Source organism: Nomascus leucogenys, chromosome 13, assembly GCF_006542625.1.
Source record: "Nomascus leucogenys isolate Asia chromosome 13, Asia_NLE_v1, whole genome shotgun sequence".
NCBI classification, from domain to species: domain Eukaryota; kingdom Metazoa; phylum Chordata; class Mammalia; order Primates; family Hylobatidae; genus Nomascus; species Nomascus leucogenys.
The window spans coordinates 34,511,565-34,529,238 of record NC_044393.1 but is presented as its reverse complement, the minus strand read 5'-3'; the positions used below and the strand labels follow the sequence as shown (position 1 = coordinate 34,529,238).

Sequence of the window (17,674 nt, the reverse complement as noted above, 5' to 3'; positions counted from 1 at the left end):
TCTATCATGGAAATCGTTTGGTGGCCCTCGGAGGCACGGGGTCATGCAGCAAGCTGGCACTAGAATATTTCGAGCTCGCAGTAATGAAAGCAAATGGCAATTTGGCGTGTCTTCAGGCTTGAAAGCCGCAGAGCAGCGTTCAGTCATCAGCGGCGGTTATCACCCACCGATAATGGGGGCTGCTGCTCGGGGCCCGGTGAGGGAGAGGAGGGCTCAGAGAGGTTAAGTGACTTGCCCAGCATCACATGGCCGGTAATGGGAGGGCAAAGTCCAAGGTGCAGAGTTTGGCCTTTCCCTCCCCCAAGGCCGGGCCGCTCCCCAGGATGGATCATCTCTGAGCATTTCCTGAGTGCTGGTTTCCATAGCAGCAGGGCCATTCCTGCACAATGGATCCCCATCTTTCCCTGGCTTTGCTGCTGTGGGGGCTGGCAGGGGTGGGGATGCTTGGTCTTGGGGACTGCTGGGGTGCCAGTAGGAAGGAGCTGAACAGGCCATTTGGATGGTCTTGGGGCCTCCAGCCTTTACAGAAGGGCCACACCTGTTCAATGTTTTCCATTTCAGCTCTGGAGTTGGGTCCACTTCCAGGTAGAGGGTAGGCAGAGATAGGACAGAGAATGAAATAGGAAAAACACCAGAAACAGAGAATGGGAAAGTCAGAGACAAAATAAATTTTACAAAAGCTGAGACAGAGAAAAGGTGTTTGCTTTCCAGATAAATTATTTCATTTCATCTTTACAACCTTGGGAGGTAGTTTCTGTTTACTCCAAATTGACAGATGAGGAAACTGAGGGCAAATGCAGTGCTTCTCAAAGTATAGTTCAAGAGCCAGCCTGGGAGGTCACAGGGTGAAAGGTTGTGGAGAGGATAATAATTAAAACGCAGATTCTCTTGCCCCATCCTGGACCTATAGAATCTGATTCTCTCCAGTGGAACCAGGACTCTGCATTTAGCCAGTTCCCCAGGAGAAATTTCTATAAAGTTTGAGAATATCCACAGTCAGGAGGGTTGCCCTGTGCTATGCTGAAGTTTATGCAGCACATAAACTCAGAGCCAGGATTTAGGACCCAGAAGGGAACAAGATAGAGAGGAAAGTGACAAAGAGAAGCTTTTCAAAGCAAGACAGATATGCCTCAGAAGAGATGGCAAAGAGCAAGAGAGAGAAATAAGACTGACAGAGACACATTGGGAGAAGTCCTCTGAGCTAAGAGAAGGAGGAATCTGGTAGGACTAGTGTGCAGTTTTATTGATTATGGATTGCCTGTCACTGTAAACACAGCCCTCACTTAATCCTCACAACAGTCTGATGAGGTAGGTCCTATTGCTCCCATTTTTTGGATAAGGAAACTGAGGCAAGGAGAACAAAGGGGAAGAGCCTAGCTTTGACCCCTGGTGGCCTGGCTTTGGAAGGGGTCACAGCTTTAACTACCAGGCTAGGCTGCCTCCTAAGCAGAAAGCTCGGGGACTCAGACTTAGACTCCAGATTTTTCTCCATCACCCTACCTGTGTGACGCTGGGAAGCTTTCTGTGCTTCAATTGCCTCACCTGCAAAATGGTGATAACAATACCTGTCTCAAGGAGTTCCTGTGGGGCCTTGTCTGAGATGGTGCAAGAGCACAGAGCAGTACCTAGTGCTAGAAGTGCTCCATAACAGTTAGCTGTCAATAAATGCCTAGAAAGTCCAGGAAACACATAAAAGTTTCTCATAAATGGTGGGTTTCTTGAGGCCTCTTTGCCCTGAACTGGGGCAAAGGATGGTGTCTTAGTCCATGTTATGCTGCTATAACAGGATACTGCAGACTGGGTAATTTATAATGAATAGAAATTTATTTTGCTATGATTCTAGAGACTGGGAAGTCCAAGAGCATGGAGCTGGCATCTGGAGAGGGCCCTTGGGCTCCATCATTGCATAGTGGAAGGCAAAAAGGTAAGAGACTGTGCAAGAGCGAACAAGAGGGAAGGGTGCTGAGCTCATCCTTTTACCAAGAACCCAATCCCACAATAACCAACCCACTCCCATGATAATGGCATTAATCATCCCTTAAAGGTCCTACATGTCACCACTCTTGCATTGGGGATTACATGTCCAATATGTGAACTCTGGGGAACACATTCAAAACTTAGCAGAGGGGAAGAGGCTCCCAGCGAGTCTTGCTCCTCTCTGAGTCTAGAGCAAACCTATCAAACACAGAATCATTGATGACACAGAGACAATGGCCCGACTCATGGCCCTATCTGCCACTCTAAGCCACTGGGCTCCTGTGAGACTCACCAGGTTATATAGGGAAGCCCCAGCCTGTGACTCACAAGAGCTCGCTCCCAAGTCTGCTCTGCCAGATGCTATGGTGGCTCTGGTTGTCACTATTATGTGGACTATTATGTCTACTGTGCACCTGCCAGATATCCTCTGGGTATGTTGGTGCCATACCTTCACCCTGTGACTGAGGCGCAGGAGCCCTTGGGATGCCCCACTCACCCTGCCAGGGAGGAATGAGTCCTCCCATTTTACAGATGAGGTAACAGAGGCTCAGAGAGGCAAAGTGATGGGCCGTGGGACACACATCTGGAAAATGGTACAGTCAGCACACACACAAACACACACACACACACACACATCTGGCTGTGCTCTGGTTGCCTCTAACAAGCATTTATTGAGCCCCTGCTGTATACCGAGCATTTGTGATATTTGTGAGCATAGTCATTACCTACATCTTCTCATAGGCTGGGGGCAGCATAAGAAGAAGGAGATCCTCCTACATGGCGTGATGGGTGCAGCAGCAGCAGCAGGTGACGTTCATGCAATGTACCAGGCACACACCCAAGGACATCTCATCACTCCATGCCACAGCCCTGTGGTCACATGGTGAACATAGCTTGGGTGGTGATGAGCAGCCAGCCTTGGTCCAGCCCCTGTTCTTAAGTGTGGGTGGTCTTGGGTTGACTGGGATGGGAGGAGGTTAGGAAGCAAGCCCTGTGACCATTGGACCTTTCTCTGGTGGTGGTGGGCGGTGTGAGCTTTATGTCTTTGCTCTCAGGACAACACAGACCAGCTGATAATGCTGATGTTCATTGACCCTGTGATGGTATGTGGTGCAGTTTATACAATTGAATCTTCAGATTTCACTTACTACCTGAGGGTGGGTTTTTAATGGTCTGTTATTATTATCTCCATTTTACAGATGAAGAAAAATGAGGTTCAGAGATTGTAAGTAGGGAGGATTTGAATCTGGCACTTGAATGCCAAGGCCTGTCCCTTAACTGCCTCTTGGTTCTCTGGGAAGGGAGGGATGAGGCAGGTCAGGGGCTCTGGGCTGTCTTCCCAAAGGAGGAGGTGAGGGCTAGACTGAGACTTGACGGACAAGCAGGCGTGGGACTGATGGAGCATGTGTGTGTGTGGAGAGGGGGTAAGTGGCTTGGGCAGGGCTTACTGGGTGGGGCCCAGCGGGGCTGGAAGGTGGGAGCAGGGCCTCAGGGAGGAGCCGGCTGCAATCTCATCTTGTCACCTGGGTTACCCTGTGTTAGTAAAATCAAAGTGAGGTCATGCCCCCTCCTGCACTCAGAAGACTCCTGTGGCTCCACATTGCGTGCGGAGGAAAAGCCGAAGTTCTGATAGAGGCCTGCAAGGCGCTGCCCTGGCTGACCCCGGCCACTTCTCTGACCTCACGTCCAGTCTAGGTCCCCCTTGCTCACTGAGCTCAGGCCGTGCATTCATGGACCATGTCGGGCACGCTCACGGCCCTTCTGCCTGCAGAGCTCTGCTCGGAGATATCTAGAGGGCCCCCTCACCTTGCCAAATCTTTTCATAGACAGGCCTTCCCTGACCATCTTATTTAAAATTGTGACATCCCCCTTTCCGCACCCCTGCCTCTCACACTCTCCCTTCCCCTTTCTTGGTTTAATTGCTACTTTTTCACAGCACTTATCAGCATCTGACATGCTATGTATTTTACTTGCTTATTTGTTTAGTGCCTGGCAGTCCCTATAATGACGTCAGCTTTAACTTAGATTTTGTCCATGTTATTCACTGCTATATCCCCAGAGCCTAGAACAATGCCTGGCACATAGTAGGTGCTCAATAAAATAAATTGTTGCCCAAGTAAACACACCAGCAATGACCCCGCCTCATCATCATCCCTCTGCAAGTCATTTTATTTTTTTTCCAGTTTTGGAAGTTGAGGCTCAGAGAAAGCAAGGAGCTTACCCACGGTCATGTATCGAGTAAAGGGGCAGGGTGGGTGCCCAGCTCTCCTCAGGAAAGAAGGACTTACTGCCCAGCTATTGGTGGTGCAGCAAAGTCCCTGTTGGAGATCGCCCAGTTAAGGAGAGCAGTCTTGCCTGAGGTCATGTCCCCTCCCTAGGCAGCTCATATCTGATGACCGATTTATGCAGGGTCTAAAGGCCCAGCCCAAGCCACTGACCACAGCCCCAGGCTCTGGTGGCAGTGGAGAGAGAAGCACAGCTTACTTACAGCTGACAGCCCTAGGCAGAATGCCATATGAGTTGAATTATGTCTCCTCCCACCCGCACCAAATTCATATGTTGAAGCCCCAACCCCCAACACCTTAGCATGTGACTGTATTTGGAGACTGGGTCTTTAAAGAGGTAATTAATTAAATGAGGTCACTGAGGGTGGATCTTAATTCAATATGACTGGTGTCCTTTATAAGGACACCTTTATAAGAAGAGGAGATTAGGATGCAGACACACACAGAGGGAAGACCAAGTAAAGACATAGAAAGAAACAGCCATCTACAAGCCAAGGAGAGAGGCCTCAGAAGAAACCAGCCCTGCTGACACCTTGATCTTGGACTTCTAGCCCCCAGAGTTGTGAGACAATAACTTCTGTTGTTGAAGCACCAGAATATCCTGTGGCTCCGCATTGTGTGCAGAGGAAAAGCAGAAGTCCTTAGAGTGGCCTGCCAGGCCCTGCCCTATCTTCTCTCTCTAGACCGTAAGTTCTCTGAGAGTCGGGTCCTTGTCTGTCTTCTATACTGTGTCTCCGGTATCTAGTGTAGTGTCAGAAACACAGCAAGTGCTCAATAAGTATTGATTGATTGGATTTGCAAAATGACCAGATGCACAAAGTCATTGTGATGCTTAAGTGAGGTTTTAATTGTGAAGCATCATGGCACAAAACAACAGAAATTTATTGTCTCACAATTCTGGGGGCTAGAAGTCCATGATCAAGGTGTCAGTAGGGTTGGTTTCTTTTGAAGCACCAATATCACAGCCAATTGTGACACTTTGTTTTTTGTTTGTTTGTTTGTTTTTGTTTTTGTTTTGAGTTGGAGTCTCACTCTGTCTCCCAGGCTGGAGTGCAGTGGCATGATCTTGGCTCACTGCAACCTCCACCTCTTGGGTTCAAGCGATTCTTCTGCCTCAACCTCCCAAGTAGCTGGGATTGCAGGCACCCGCCACCATGCCCTGCTAATTTTTGTATTTTTAGTACAGATGAGATTTCACCATGTTGGCCAGGCTAGTCTCGAATTCCTGACCTCAGGTGATCTGCCTGCCTCAGTCTCCCGAAGTGCTGGGATTACAGGCATGAGCCACAGCAGCTGGCCGAGTGTGATACTTCGTTATGGCAGCACTAGCAAATATAATCCAGTGCATTTGCTCATCCAATCCTTACAAGATCTGCACAGTAAGTCTAATAATTACCCCATTCTGCAGATAAGGAAACAGGCTCAGAGAGGGGTAGTGACTTGCCCAAGATGACACAGTTCAGCTCTGTTCTGACCCCAAAGCCAGAGGCAGCATGCAGTCTAGTGAGAAGATGGGCTTTCACAAGCAAAACTGATGAAGCTGCCTTGGCCATCTGCCCTCATGACTGGGCAGTGCTGTGTGAGCTCAGAGGACCAAGGGCTCCATTTAGGGCAGTCAGCCAGGCTTCCTGCAGGAGGCAGAAGCCCCTGGACCTTGCAGAGTAAGTACAATTTCGTTAAGGATAGTGAAACCACAGAATTCAAGGTAGACAGCCGCTGTTCAGGGGTGTGGAGGGAGGAATCCTCATGGCCTCCTTGGGTAGGTGCCTCAGTTGCTCATTTGGACAGAGCACAGGGTCCAAACTAGGTCATGGCAGGTCGGGGGAGGAGAGGAGGAGGTGAAGAATTGATGCCAGGTGAATCATCTGGCATGTGTAGTGTGAAGTTATCACATGAGACTGGATTTTAATGTTTTGGTTTTAGGACTCCTTTATACTCTTAAAAATTACTGTGGACCCCAAAGAATTTTGTTTATGTCAGTTTATCTATTGATAGTTACCATGTTAGGAATTAAAACATTGAAGAAACACACTCGGCTGGGTGTGGTGACTCATGCCTATAATCCCATCACTTCAGAAGGCTGAGGCAGGCAGATCACTTGAGGTCAGGAGTTCGAGACCAGCTTGGCCAACATGGTGAAACCCCATCTCTACTAAAAAAAAAATACAAAAACTAGCTGGGTGTGGTGGTGCGCACTGGTGGTCCCAGCTACTCGGGAGGATGAGGCAGGAGAACTGCTTGAACCTGGGAGGCAGAGGTTGCAGTGAGCTGATATCACACCACTGCACTTCAGCCTGGGCACAAAGCGAGATCTGAAATAAAAAAAAAAAAAGGAAGAAGAGGAAGAAGAAGGAGAAGGAGAAGGAGAAGGAGGAGAAGGAGAAGGAGAAGAGGAAGAAGAATAAGAAGAAGAAGAAGAAGAAGAAGAAGAAGAAGAAGAAGAAGAAGAAGAAGAAGAAGAAGAAAAGAAGGAAGGAAGGAAGGAAGGAAGGAAGGAAGGAAGGAAGGAAGGAAGGAAGGAAGGAAAGGAAGGAAGGAAAGAAAGGAAAGGAAAGGAAAGGAAAGGAAGAAGAAAAAGAAAAAGAAAAAGAAAGAAAGAAAGAAAGGAAAGAACACTCCATTAGTTGTCAAAGCAAGGTCATCTTCCTAACAATCTTCTAGTGTGTTACTATTATAATCCCATTTTACAAATGAGAAAACTGAGGTCCAGATAAGCTGAGTCATCCAAAGTCTTACAGCTACCATGTGAACTGAGCCAGGATTTGAACCCAGGTATTCTGCCTCCAGAGCCCAAGCTGTTAACTGCTACATTATGCTGCTTGGAGACGCTGCACATGCCCCCATTCCTACTCCAGGTATGGAGTTTGGACATTATCCCAGGAGTCTTGGGCTAAATCCCTGGAGCCTGTCTATAGCCAGTAGAATGGGGTGCAAGGAGTTAAGCTTTCCTGAGATGAGATTTCAAACCGTGAAAGGGATGCTTTACCCCAGAGGCACACCAGGCATCCCACACCCACCTCCACACAAGGCAGGGGTGAGAAGTCTGCTCTCACAGCCAAAGCCTTTGAAATGTTATTTCCTGAAGTGTTGCCTCACCCCTACCACAGCTCAAAGCCTCTGGGACTGGGGCTCCCTCCAGGAAGCAGCTGGTCCCCATCCTTCCTCCTGCGTAGAGCTTGGGACCAGCCAGGACCAGAGATAACTTAGCTCTCTGTAGGGTATAGGGCAGGATAAGTCCTGGCTAAAATCTGCCTTCCCACTGAAAGCCTTGCCCAGCCCACATGCACCTTGATTTAGCTAATTTTTACCGTATTTGCAGAGGACCTCCTGTGTGCCATGACGCTTCACAATCAGAACCTCGCTTAAGCCTCATGACAACTTTATGCATCTGGTCATTTTGCAAATCCAATCAATCAATACTTACTGAGCACTTGCTATGTTCCTGATGCTAAACTAGATACCAGGGACACAGTGCAGAGGATGAAGACAGATAAGGACCCATCTCTTGGGGGTACTTACCGTCTAGAGAGAGAAGACAGTCAGACAAGGAAAGAGGCAATCATGGGCAGTGCAGAATAACAGGAAACACAGGGGGCTTTGCAAGCACAGAATAGGGGCTCAGTAAATATTCGTGGTTGAATGGAAAGCTCTTAGGATAATGGCTGTCAGATAGCTCTCCAATGTGCCAGCCTATTGTGTTAGTTATGGCAGGATAACTGCTGTTACAGACAACCCCCAAATCTCAATGACTCACAATCTGTTTACTTGTCACTCAGGTCACAGTCCAGTGTAGGTCAACTCCTCATGATCACTCAGAGATCCAGCCCCTTCCATCCAGGGGAGGGGATCTTGATTTCTTTTTTGATCTTCTGCATCCCCCCATAGAGGAGAGGAAAAGGCAGGGTGTGGAGGAGCATGGGGGAGGTTTTATGGGCAGGCCTGGAAGGGACTCATGGCCAGTTCACCTGGTCTTGTGTGGGGGTGTAGATAGTGACCTAGGAGTGAAGGAAGCAGCAGTGTCATGCCCAGCAGTTCCCCTGGATGAATTTAATGGAGGAGAGGTGATTTTCCTAAACAATGAGGGTTACTTAGGAAGGGGGCATGGATTCTGGGTGGTCACAGCCTTCTAACCAGTATATATTCACTGCAGTATGCTAGTCAGGATTCTTTCAGCTTCAACTGATAAAAACCCAACTCAAACTACTTAAGGAAAAGAGGGAATGTATTGGTTCTGGTCTAGGAAGGTGGTTTCAGGAATGGCTGGATACAGGAACTCAACAGGGTCATCTTTTCTGGTTGGCTTTAGCCTCCAGGCAGGCTGTCAATGTGTGGTAGGGATGCTGGCCACCAGCAGGTGCACTCAAACATGTGTGCAACAAGCCCAGCAAGCCTGGCAGGAGCGAGGCATATATATCATGTATCTGTGTACATCTATAATATGTATGTCATATATCATGTATCCTCTCTATATATCATATATCAATGTACATATCACATATGCCATATATTGTATATCCTATATATATCATATATATGTCATATATCTTCTATACACATCATACATCCATGTGTATATATCTATCATATACGTGTCATATACCTACATATATTATATATCCATATCTATGCCAAATATTCATCCCAGAAAATCACTTTGGTCCTGAATGGGACCCATGACCACTCTTGCTTTGGTGATCTTGATGGAAATCCCAAGTTCACACGGTGTGGAGGAGGGACCATTTTCCCAAAAAGGGACTCAGACAGACAATACCATCAAGTTCACTACAGGAGACATTACTAGATCTTTCCAAGAACATTGGGCTTATCTCACAGTCCTAGGTGTCAAAAGGGAGAGGAAACTTGAGAAAAATAGGCATCTAATCTCTTTGTTAATAGCCAATTTCTAGGAGCCAGGTATGGACTATGTGATTTTTATGGCATCAACATATAATGTTGCTTTCTCCCTCACTTAAGTTCAGAAGCAGTAGGAGACCCAGGAGTCAAGAGGTGAGGAACAAAATGTCAACTTATTACAGATAAAGCTGTTCAGAGAATGTGGCTTGGGCATGCAGGCAAATGGAACTGCTAACACTGATCCTCAGAGTTGGACAGCCTTACCTTTGCAGTCACACATAGATGGATAAACACAGATCTCTCCCCTCTGTCTCCTGGGACAGAACATGTCTTCACAGGTAGCTGATCCCAGGTTGAGAGAGGGCTCACCTCTTCATACTCACCAATCATTCAGTCCAGGTTTGTTGCTCTGATGGAGGCCACCCCAATCCCCAGCCCCTTTTCAAATGTGCACCACAGTAGTGAATGAGGCCAAGACCTGAGACCTGGCTGCCTGGTGGGTAGACCCTGGAATGTACAAGCAAACAGCCCCTAATGCTGGGAGCTCCTGGTTCCTGAGGAAACAGATGAAATTTGTGATGGGCAGAGAGTCAGAGAAAGAAGCATTCTTGTTTTCCTTCATTTTTTCAAAAATGACTATTCGAATAATACAAGCCACTGTGAAAATTTTAAAAGGAAAAAAAAGCCAGGAAAGAATTGTAAAACTGCAAGCCACTTCAATTCCATCATCTGGTGTTAACTATCATTACATGTTGGTGTATATCCCTCGGGCCTTTGTGAGTGTGTGTGTTTAAACAAAATTAGAATCATGCTCTATGCATAATTTTTTATCTGGCTCTCTTTAACATTCTATATAAAGCATTTAAGCATGTCCACGAGGATGGAGGCAGCACGAGGGCAGGAACCAAGTCTGCTTGATGATTGCTCTCTCCCCAGGGCCTCCCATGTGCACCATGCTAAAAAAATATATTGCAGAAAAGAACGATATTCACAGGTAATATTGATTAGGTGATTTCTAGGCATCACCATGCATCACTGAATTACATTCTTACAAGATAATGCAGTGGGCACCTCTATGAACCACACCTTGTAGAAGAGGAAACTGAGGCCAGGGGAGGTGAAGTAGCTCACACAAGGTCACCAACAATGTTACATACCTGCATGAACACATCCTGTATGTGCATCTTCCTACTTGACATATTTTCTTCTTGCTACTTCCCAGTTTTAATCAGGCAGAGAGGGAAGCTCTGTTTGCTTGAGAGAGGACTCTTTATTTGGAAAGAAGTTCTATCCCATTATGGGAGGGGGATGTGCTAAGGACTGTCACCCAGCCTTTGAGCCCCACTGGGATTCTTTTTTTTTTTTTTTAATTTTCTTAAGACAAGGTTTTGCTCTGTCACCCAGGCTGGAGTGCAGTGGCGGGATCATAGCTTACTGCAGCCTCAAACTCCTAGCCTTAAGTGATGCTCCTCCCTCAGCCTCCTTACAGTGTGAGCCACAGCATCCCACTGGGACCCTTAAGCAGCCTGGGCACAGGATGGTGATGCGTCTGTCCTCACTTGGGCCCTGTTGCCTGTGACACACCTGTCCCAGCTGTGTGTGTCAGTGTGTCTGCCTCTCTGCCAGATGTTGGAGTCTCCCAGTATGCCCACTGACTATCTTTCAGAATTCCACAGGGACAGATGTTCTTAATGCCCCACCTGAGTCCCCTTGGCCTTTCTTTTCTGTTTCAGGTCACACGGGCCCTGTGTCCGGCTGCTGGCACACGAGTCTCTGCTTGAGGGTTTATCTGGCCAATGGAGCCTGCTCACCAGGAATTGATGCCTCCTGGGAGCAGCCTCCAACCAGTTACTCTAGGAATTGGCATTGAGATCCTCCAGCCTCCTACCCTTGAAGTGGGCAAATCTGAGGCACACTCAGTGCCGTCTCGCAGAACTCCCAGCAGGACTGAGCTCCCGTAGCCCACGGTGATAACTGGCTTTCTAATAAACATTTTATCAGCCTTCTTCCCTTCCCTGTCTCACTTCCTTCTCCCTCCTCCCCACATCAGTGCTTCCTGGGGTCACATCTCAAATAAGATTGGATCCTTGGCTCAAGGTTTGCTTCTTAGGGAACCCAAACTGAGACATTTTCACTCTTTTCTTCCCTGCAGCCACCACCCACCTGAATTCCCCCACAGGCTGTGTCTGCACTCTTTCCCCTCTAATCCATTGGCCACACTTGTCCTCAGAGTCACCTTTTATGTTTTGCCCCCTCCCTATGTGGCTGATTTCCCCTGGCCTCCAAGCTGAAGTCAGCCCAGCATTCAAGGCTCTGTATGTTTCTCCCTTGTCAACCTCTCCAGTATCTTTTTGAAGTATGACTCTCATCCTATGCTTGGGCCATACTGACCTATCTCATCTGTCTCTGCCTTTGCATGTGCTGTTCCCCCTGCCTGATGTGCCCTTCCCTATGCTGGTCATTCAGAAAACTTCTACTCATCCAGCAAGACCCATCTCAGAAGTCACCTTCTCTGTGAAGCCTACCTAGATCATCCTAGATATTGACAGCCTCTCCCTTCTTTTGTGCCCCATTTGTATATTATTTTTCCCTTGTATCCAATACTTATCTTACTTTATTGTAATTATGTGTTTGTATTCTGTCTCCCCAACAGGACTGTGAGCTCCTTAAGGGCAGGATCAGTCCTACTCTTTCTCACCCCAGGGCCTGCCTAGCACTGACTCTGGGACAAATTAGGTCCCCAATGCATACAGGTGTCCCTTGCTATCCAAATTTTCCTATATGCTCAAAACCTAGAAACAAAATAGGTTAGGGCAACATGGCATCCCACATGATTCTGAGTCCATTGTCCAATACCCGCTACCTGAATTTAGGAGTTCTGTGGATTTGGATGGCAAGAGATACTTGCGTATGAATTAATTAATTACTTAATGAATGAGGGCATTCAAAGCTGAGAGCGTTCATCAACTATGGGCATAGACCTGTGTGAAGTTGGTGGAGAGGAGGGAAGGAGGGAACATGGAGATGCCAAGCCAGAGCCAAGAAAGTTGTTTTGCTTTGGAATATATTATTTTTGCAGGTTGCTATAGTTACCGCTGTGAAATTAAAAATTAAAACCTTGTGAAAGAGAGAGGGTTGACTGAGATGAAGCAGTTCCTTGACAGGCTGAGTTATTTATCTTTTCCCCATGTAACATCTGGTTATGTGCTTGCAAATTTATTTTTAATTCAGAGCCTCTAAAAGGGATTTCGTGGCAGTGCGAGGTGCCTGGATGATCGGCTTGGGAGGGAAAGGTTAGAGGGTGGTATTCGGGGCCTGCCGGTGACCCCCAGCTTCTCTCCTGGCCCTTGCTCCTGCTTCTCACACAACCTCTAGGAGTCAAGGGGTAGCTCGAATGTGTCTGGACCCCCTGCCAATCAAGCTGCAGCCGTAACCATGGTTCCCAGATGCAGAGCCAGGATGGAGGCTGCTGTCTGGTTCCTGTGGGTCTTTGAGTATGAGGACAAGCATGGCTGGGAGTGGGGCAGGTTTCAAGTTCCTATCTCTCCAGTCTGTCTCCTAACTTGTGTGTCTCTGAGTGTCTCCCGGGATCTTTCTGGACCCCTCATTCTGCCATCCAGAAAGACAACAACTGTGGTTTAGGGGAGGCAACACTGGCCAGAGTTAAGAGATGTGGGATCTGGGTCCAGCCCAGCCACTGCTGGCTGTGTGACCTGGGGAAATCACCTTCCCTCTCTGGTCCCTGTTCTCTCCATTCTTCAGATACGGGTTGGAGGCTGCAGTAATGCATTGGATCCCTACTGTAGGAATCTAAGTAAGCCTAAGGAGGTGCCAGCCATCATTGGAGCCTATTTTTGTGCTTTCGCCTGACTGCCCAAGGAGACAAGTTGGGAACCTGGGACAGGCTGCCCCATGGGTTCCTTTACCCTGCCAAGCTTCTTCCTGCCTTGTACCTTTGCACTCTATGTTTTCTGCCTGGAGCTTTCTTCCCCTAGCTATTCACAGGACTCCCTTCTCCGTCCCACCCAGTCTTATACGTCACCTCCTCAGCAGGGACTCTCCGCCCAGCCAGTCTGGAATGGCCTCGTCCTCCCTCCCCCACCTTGAAGCCTCTGCTTTTCTCTTCCAGCATCTGCGCTGCCTGTGAGTGTAGTATATTTTCTGTCTGTCTGTCATCTGTCTGTCTGCCTTCCTGTTGTCTGTCTTCCTTGCTGGAATGTCAACCCCATGAGAGCAGAGACATTGCCTGACATTTTCTGTTTGGGTCACAGCTGCTTCCCCAGCTCACAGAGCGGGGCCTGGCATGTTGGAGGAAGTAATAAATGTTTGTCAAGTAAATGAATGAAGGAAGGAAGGAATGAAGAAAACATTTATTGGTCTGTGCTATATGCTGGATTAGGTTAGGACAAGCTACGATGGGTTAGGACTAAGGGGAAATGAATGAAATTAAAAACTCCCAGACTAGGAAAAATGAATGCCAAAGACAACTTTAGAGGAGGAAATAAATTCTTTCGTAATGGCTTAAGTGTGAGTTGCGTAAGTGTGTATATATGTGTGGGGTGGGTAGAGGGGGCGTTTTCTGCCATGGTAATAGTAATCATATAGGTGGGTAACAGAAAATAATTGTATGTGTAAAACTTAAATCCTCCGACAATAACAAAAGTCATAATGACCTTGAATCGAGTACTTATTATATGTGGGACACAGTACTTTAGATACATTAACTCTTTACACAAGCCCCCGTGAGAACAGGACTTGGCTGTTCTTTTCACTGCTGTATCTGCAGTGCCTGGGACATAGCAGGGACCCAATATACATTTATGCAATGAATGAATCTCCATTTTATATTTGAGGCCTTTGATCAGACAGGGCAAATGACTTGTTCAAGGACACACAGCTGGAAAGTGACAGAGCCAACTGAAGCCAGGTCCGTTTGGCTCTGTCCATCTTGCAAAAGGAGATCTTCTTTCTACGTTCATTGGCTTCTTTGAGTCACTGCCCACCACCACCACTCCCCTGAAGAAATGACTCCCTACCCCCCTCCCTCACTAACCCTCACAACATGCCTAAAACTCTGCTTAGCTCAAAGTCTGAAAGACCTTGGGCTAGGTGGGAATGGAAAACAGGCTGAGCGGTTTTAGCTACCAACATTGCAAACACAGCCTGGGCCCTGGTGTCTCTGAAGCCTCCTGGCTCATTGTCATCTTTCACTATGCCTGGCGAGGCTGGTGTGGGAGGACCAGGGAACATTTTGTGGGCAGACACATACATTCCAAACTTCTTAACAGGTCTGGGCTTATCACCCCATGGGTGAGCTCCAAAAAGCATGGCTGAAGCCCTGGGCCTACATGTTCAGCAGGGATCAATAATTAAGCAGCCATCAGGCGCCAACAGCTTGATGAGGGGAGTTTTGTATAGCTGACAATGCTGTATCCCAGCCCAAAACTGATTTTGGGTAGAGGCTGTTGTTTCTGATGGCTGTCTCAGTGGTGCCCAGAGCAACAGATCCCCATGGCAGAGGGATTTATTTGATTGTTCTAGTGGACAGAGGATGTGCCCTGGGGAAGGCAATTGCCCCCAGACTGACCCTCCCGGACATGGCTAGGTGATCTTGGGGAAGTCTCTTCTTGGTCTCTGTTTTGTGCCTTTGTTTCTTTGGCAAAATGGAAAAATGAAGAGTTATTGAGGAGGCGAAGTTAGGTCTCCTTAAAAAGCCCTTCCCTTTATGTTTATCCCTTTCCCTTCTTCCTACATGGAAGAGGGATGTGATGCCTAAGACCTGGCAGTCATCTTGCAACCATGAGGCACTAGGAATGAGGATAAAGGACAGATAGATTCTTAAAAGTAAACTGTGAAGCACCTTGTAAAAGTGAGGGACCTCTCTGCTGATTTGGTTATGGTTTGCTTCCCCCACTAGGATATGAGTTCTGATGACAGGGACTTTGCTGATTTTGTTCCCCTATCAGCACCTGAAACTGGGCATCCCCTCAATAAACATTTGTTTAGAATGATGGATTCTATTATTTGTTTAGAATGATGGATGGATGGTTATTATAGGTCAAATCAAATATGTTTCCTGGAAGTCCAATCTGTTGGATACTTGGGACCCTGGAATTTTCATGGTAGGTGGGTTCAGGGCAAGACCCCACCCCCACTCCTCATGGGTTCACATGGGTAGGTCTAGTGGCTGCGTGGCCTGAGGAGCAACTGCTCAGCACCCTTTTCTGAGCCCTGAGCCAGGCAAATGCCTAATGCTGGTGCATTTTGGAAGAGATAGAAAGGGGGAAGGTACATCTCCTGGGAGGTAGTGTGACTCCATAGAGGGAACAAGGGCTTGGTGACAGGCAGTCCCTGGGTCCTATCTTGACCCCACTCTTGGGAAAGTTAGGAACGAACTCAGCTAGAAATAATAGAAACCCTTCTGCAGAGGCATAATCCAACTGGTGTTTATTGTCTTATAAGTCCTGGGCAGGCCACCTGGGACCAGGGTGGCTCTCACTGATGCCACTGGAGACTCAGGCTCTGCTTGCCATTCGTCTTTGCCATCTTTAGCATGTAGCCGTTTATCCTCATTCCTAGTGCTTCATGGTTGCAAGATGACTGCCAGGTCTTGGGCATGGCATCCCTGTTCCATGTAGGAAGAAGGGAAAGGGATAAACACAAAATAAAGGGCTTTTTAACTGTGGAGGAAGACTGTTCCTGAGACTTCTACCTACATCTCATTGATTAGATCAGCAAGTGTCACATGCCACTCCTAGTTAAAAAAGGAAGCTGGGAAAGTTAGCGTTCTGGCTTTTCCTGCAGCTAGCATGAGAATAACTATTAGCTGTGTGGGAGGAAGCTGTCCACACATAGTTTCCACAGCCATAGGCTGATTTCCCAAACCCTGAAGCCTCCTTCACCCATGCTTACTGAGTGATGCTGGAACTTCCAGAAAGAATGTCCTCTTCCTGCTGTCAGTGTAGTGATCAAGATGGGTTGCGAAGTCAGGCTGCCGGGTCTGAATCCCTACTCTACTGAATACCAGCTGTGTGGTCCCAGGCACATTCTGTAACTTCAGTGTGCCTCATTTTCCTCATCTGTAAAATGGGGATGCTGATCCTTCCCCATGGAGTGCCTTTATGAGAGTGGAAAATGTTCAGTCATGGGAAGGACCTAGAATAGTGCCTGCCTTATTGTAGGCATTCAAAAAAATATAGCTCTTAACAACCTAAATGGCCACCAGTGGCAGACCGGATAAAGAAAATGTACATATATACTGCAGAATACATTGCAGCCATAAAAAAGAACAAGATGGTGTCCTTTGTAGGAACATGGATGGAACTGGAGGCCATTATCCTCAGCAAACTAATGCAGGAACAGAAAAACCAAATACTGCATGTTCTCACTTATAAGTGGGAGGTAAATAATGAGAAATCATGGACAGAAAGAGGGGAACAACAGACACTGGGGCCTACTTGAGGGAGGAGAGTGGGAGGAGGAAGGGGATCAGGAAAAATAAATCAGATACTATGCTTAGTACCTGGGTGACAAAATGGTCTGTACACCAAACCCCCATGACACGAGTTTGCCTATATTAATGAACCTGCACATGTACCCCTGAACCTGAAAGTTAAAGAAAAGTTTAAAAAATCAGGAAATTCTTTTTCTCTCAAAAAACAAATTATATATATATATCTCCATCTTATGATTGTTGTTATTATTATTATGACTATGGTTACTAAGATAAGACTTTGATGTCGGTGAAAACAGTAAGGCCTCAAATGCCTGGGGGTGGTCCCAGCTTTGTCCCAACCTGCTGTGTAACTTTAGATGAGCCCCTATGTGGGCCAGTGTCCCCTTTGTACAACAAGAGTCTGAATCCCGATGGTTGGGTCTTACAGGCCTTCCCGGAGAGGACTCAGATGGAATCCTCCTATCAGACACTCACAGGTAGAGTGACCTGTGATCACATCTTCCCGGAAAATGGGTCTTATCGCAGGAACAGCAGGGTCCAGGAGCAGGGGAAATTTTGGCAAGTTTGGGGGCTCTCCCAGGATTGCTGATCCCAGGCTTGGTGTCTGGAGCTGGGCCAGGGCTGATCAAGCTTCTCTGTGTGGGGGGTGGAGGCTGGGCTGCCCCCACCCCCCACCTCCAGCCTCATCCTGCCCCCGTTGTGCTAGGCTTAGCTCTGGTTCCTGCTACCCTTCTTTCCTTTCTCTAAGTATTACTTCCTCTTGCTGATTTCTCAGCAGAAGCTGGTTTCCCTCCTCTGAAACCAGCTTCCTGCAGTGGGAGGTCCTGCACCAGGGAGGGGCATTAAGGAGGCTCACTGGGTCCCTCTGTGGCAATGTTGAGAGGGGCAGTGGAGTTTGCACTGGGACTGTGACCTTGTCGTGGTTGTTGTTTGTTTTTCTGGGAAGGCAGCAGAGAAGCCCCTCTGCTCTCCAGAGGGAACTTGGCTCTTAACTGGTTGGTAACCTTAGCAGTCCTCTCTAGGCCTCAGTTTCCCCATCTGTGAAATGTGGTACTGAATGCATAGTTTTGAGAGGCCTGAGCAGACTGGATTTTGACAGCAA

General features: G+C 47.6%; 1 gene segment (V, D, J or C); it reads left to right on the top strand.

Moving 5' to 3' along the window:
* Window positions 1-17,674, top strand: part of LOC115838008 — a 127,370-nt gene that overhangs the window by 19,184 nt on the left and 90,512 nt on the right. Inside the window, 1 exon segment of the C gene segment in view lies at window positions 1,844-1,924. Within this exon segment, the coding sequence occupies window positions 1,844-1,924 (81 nt within the window).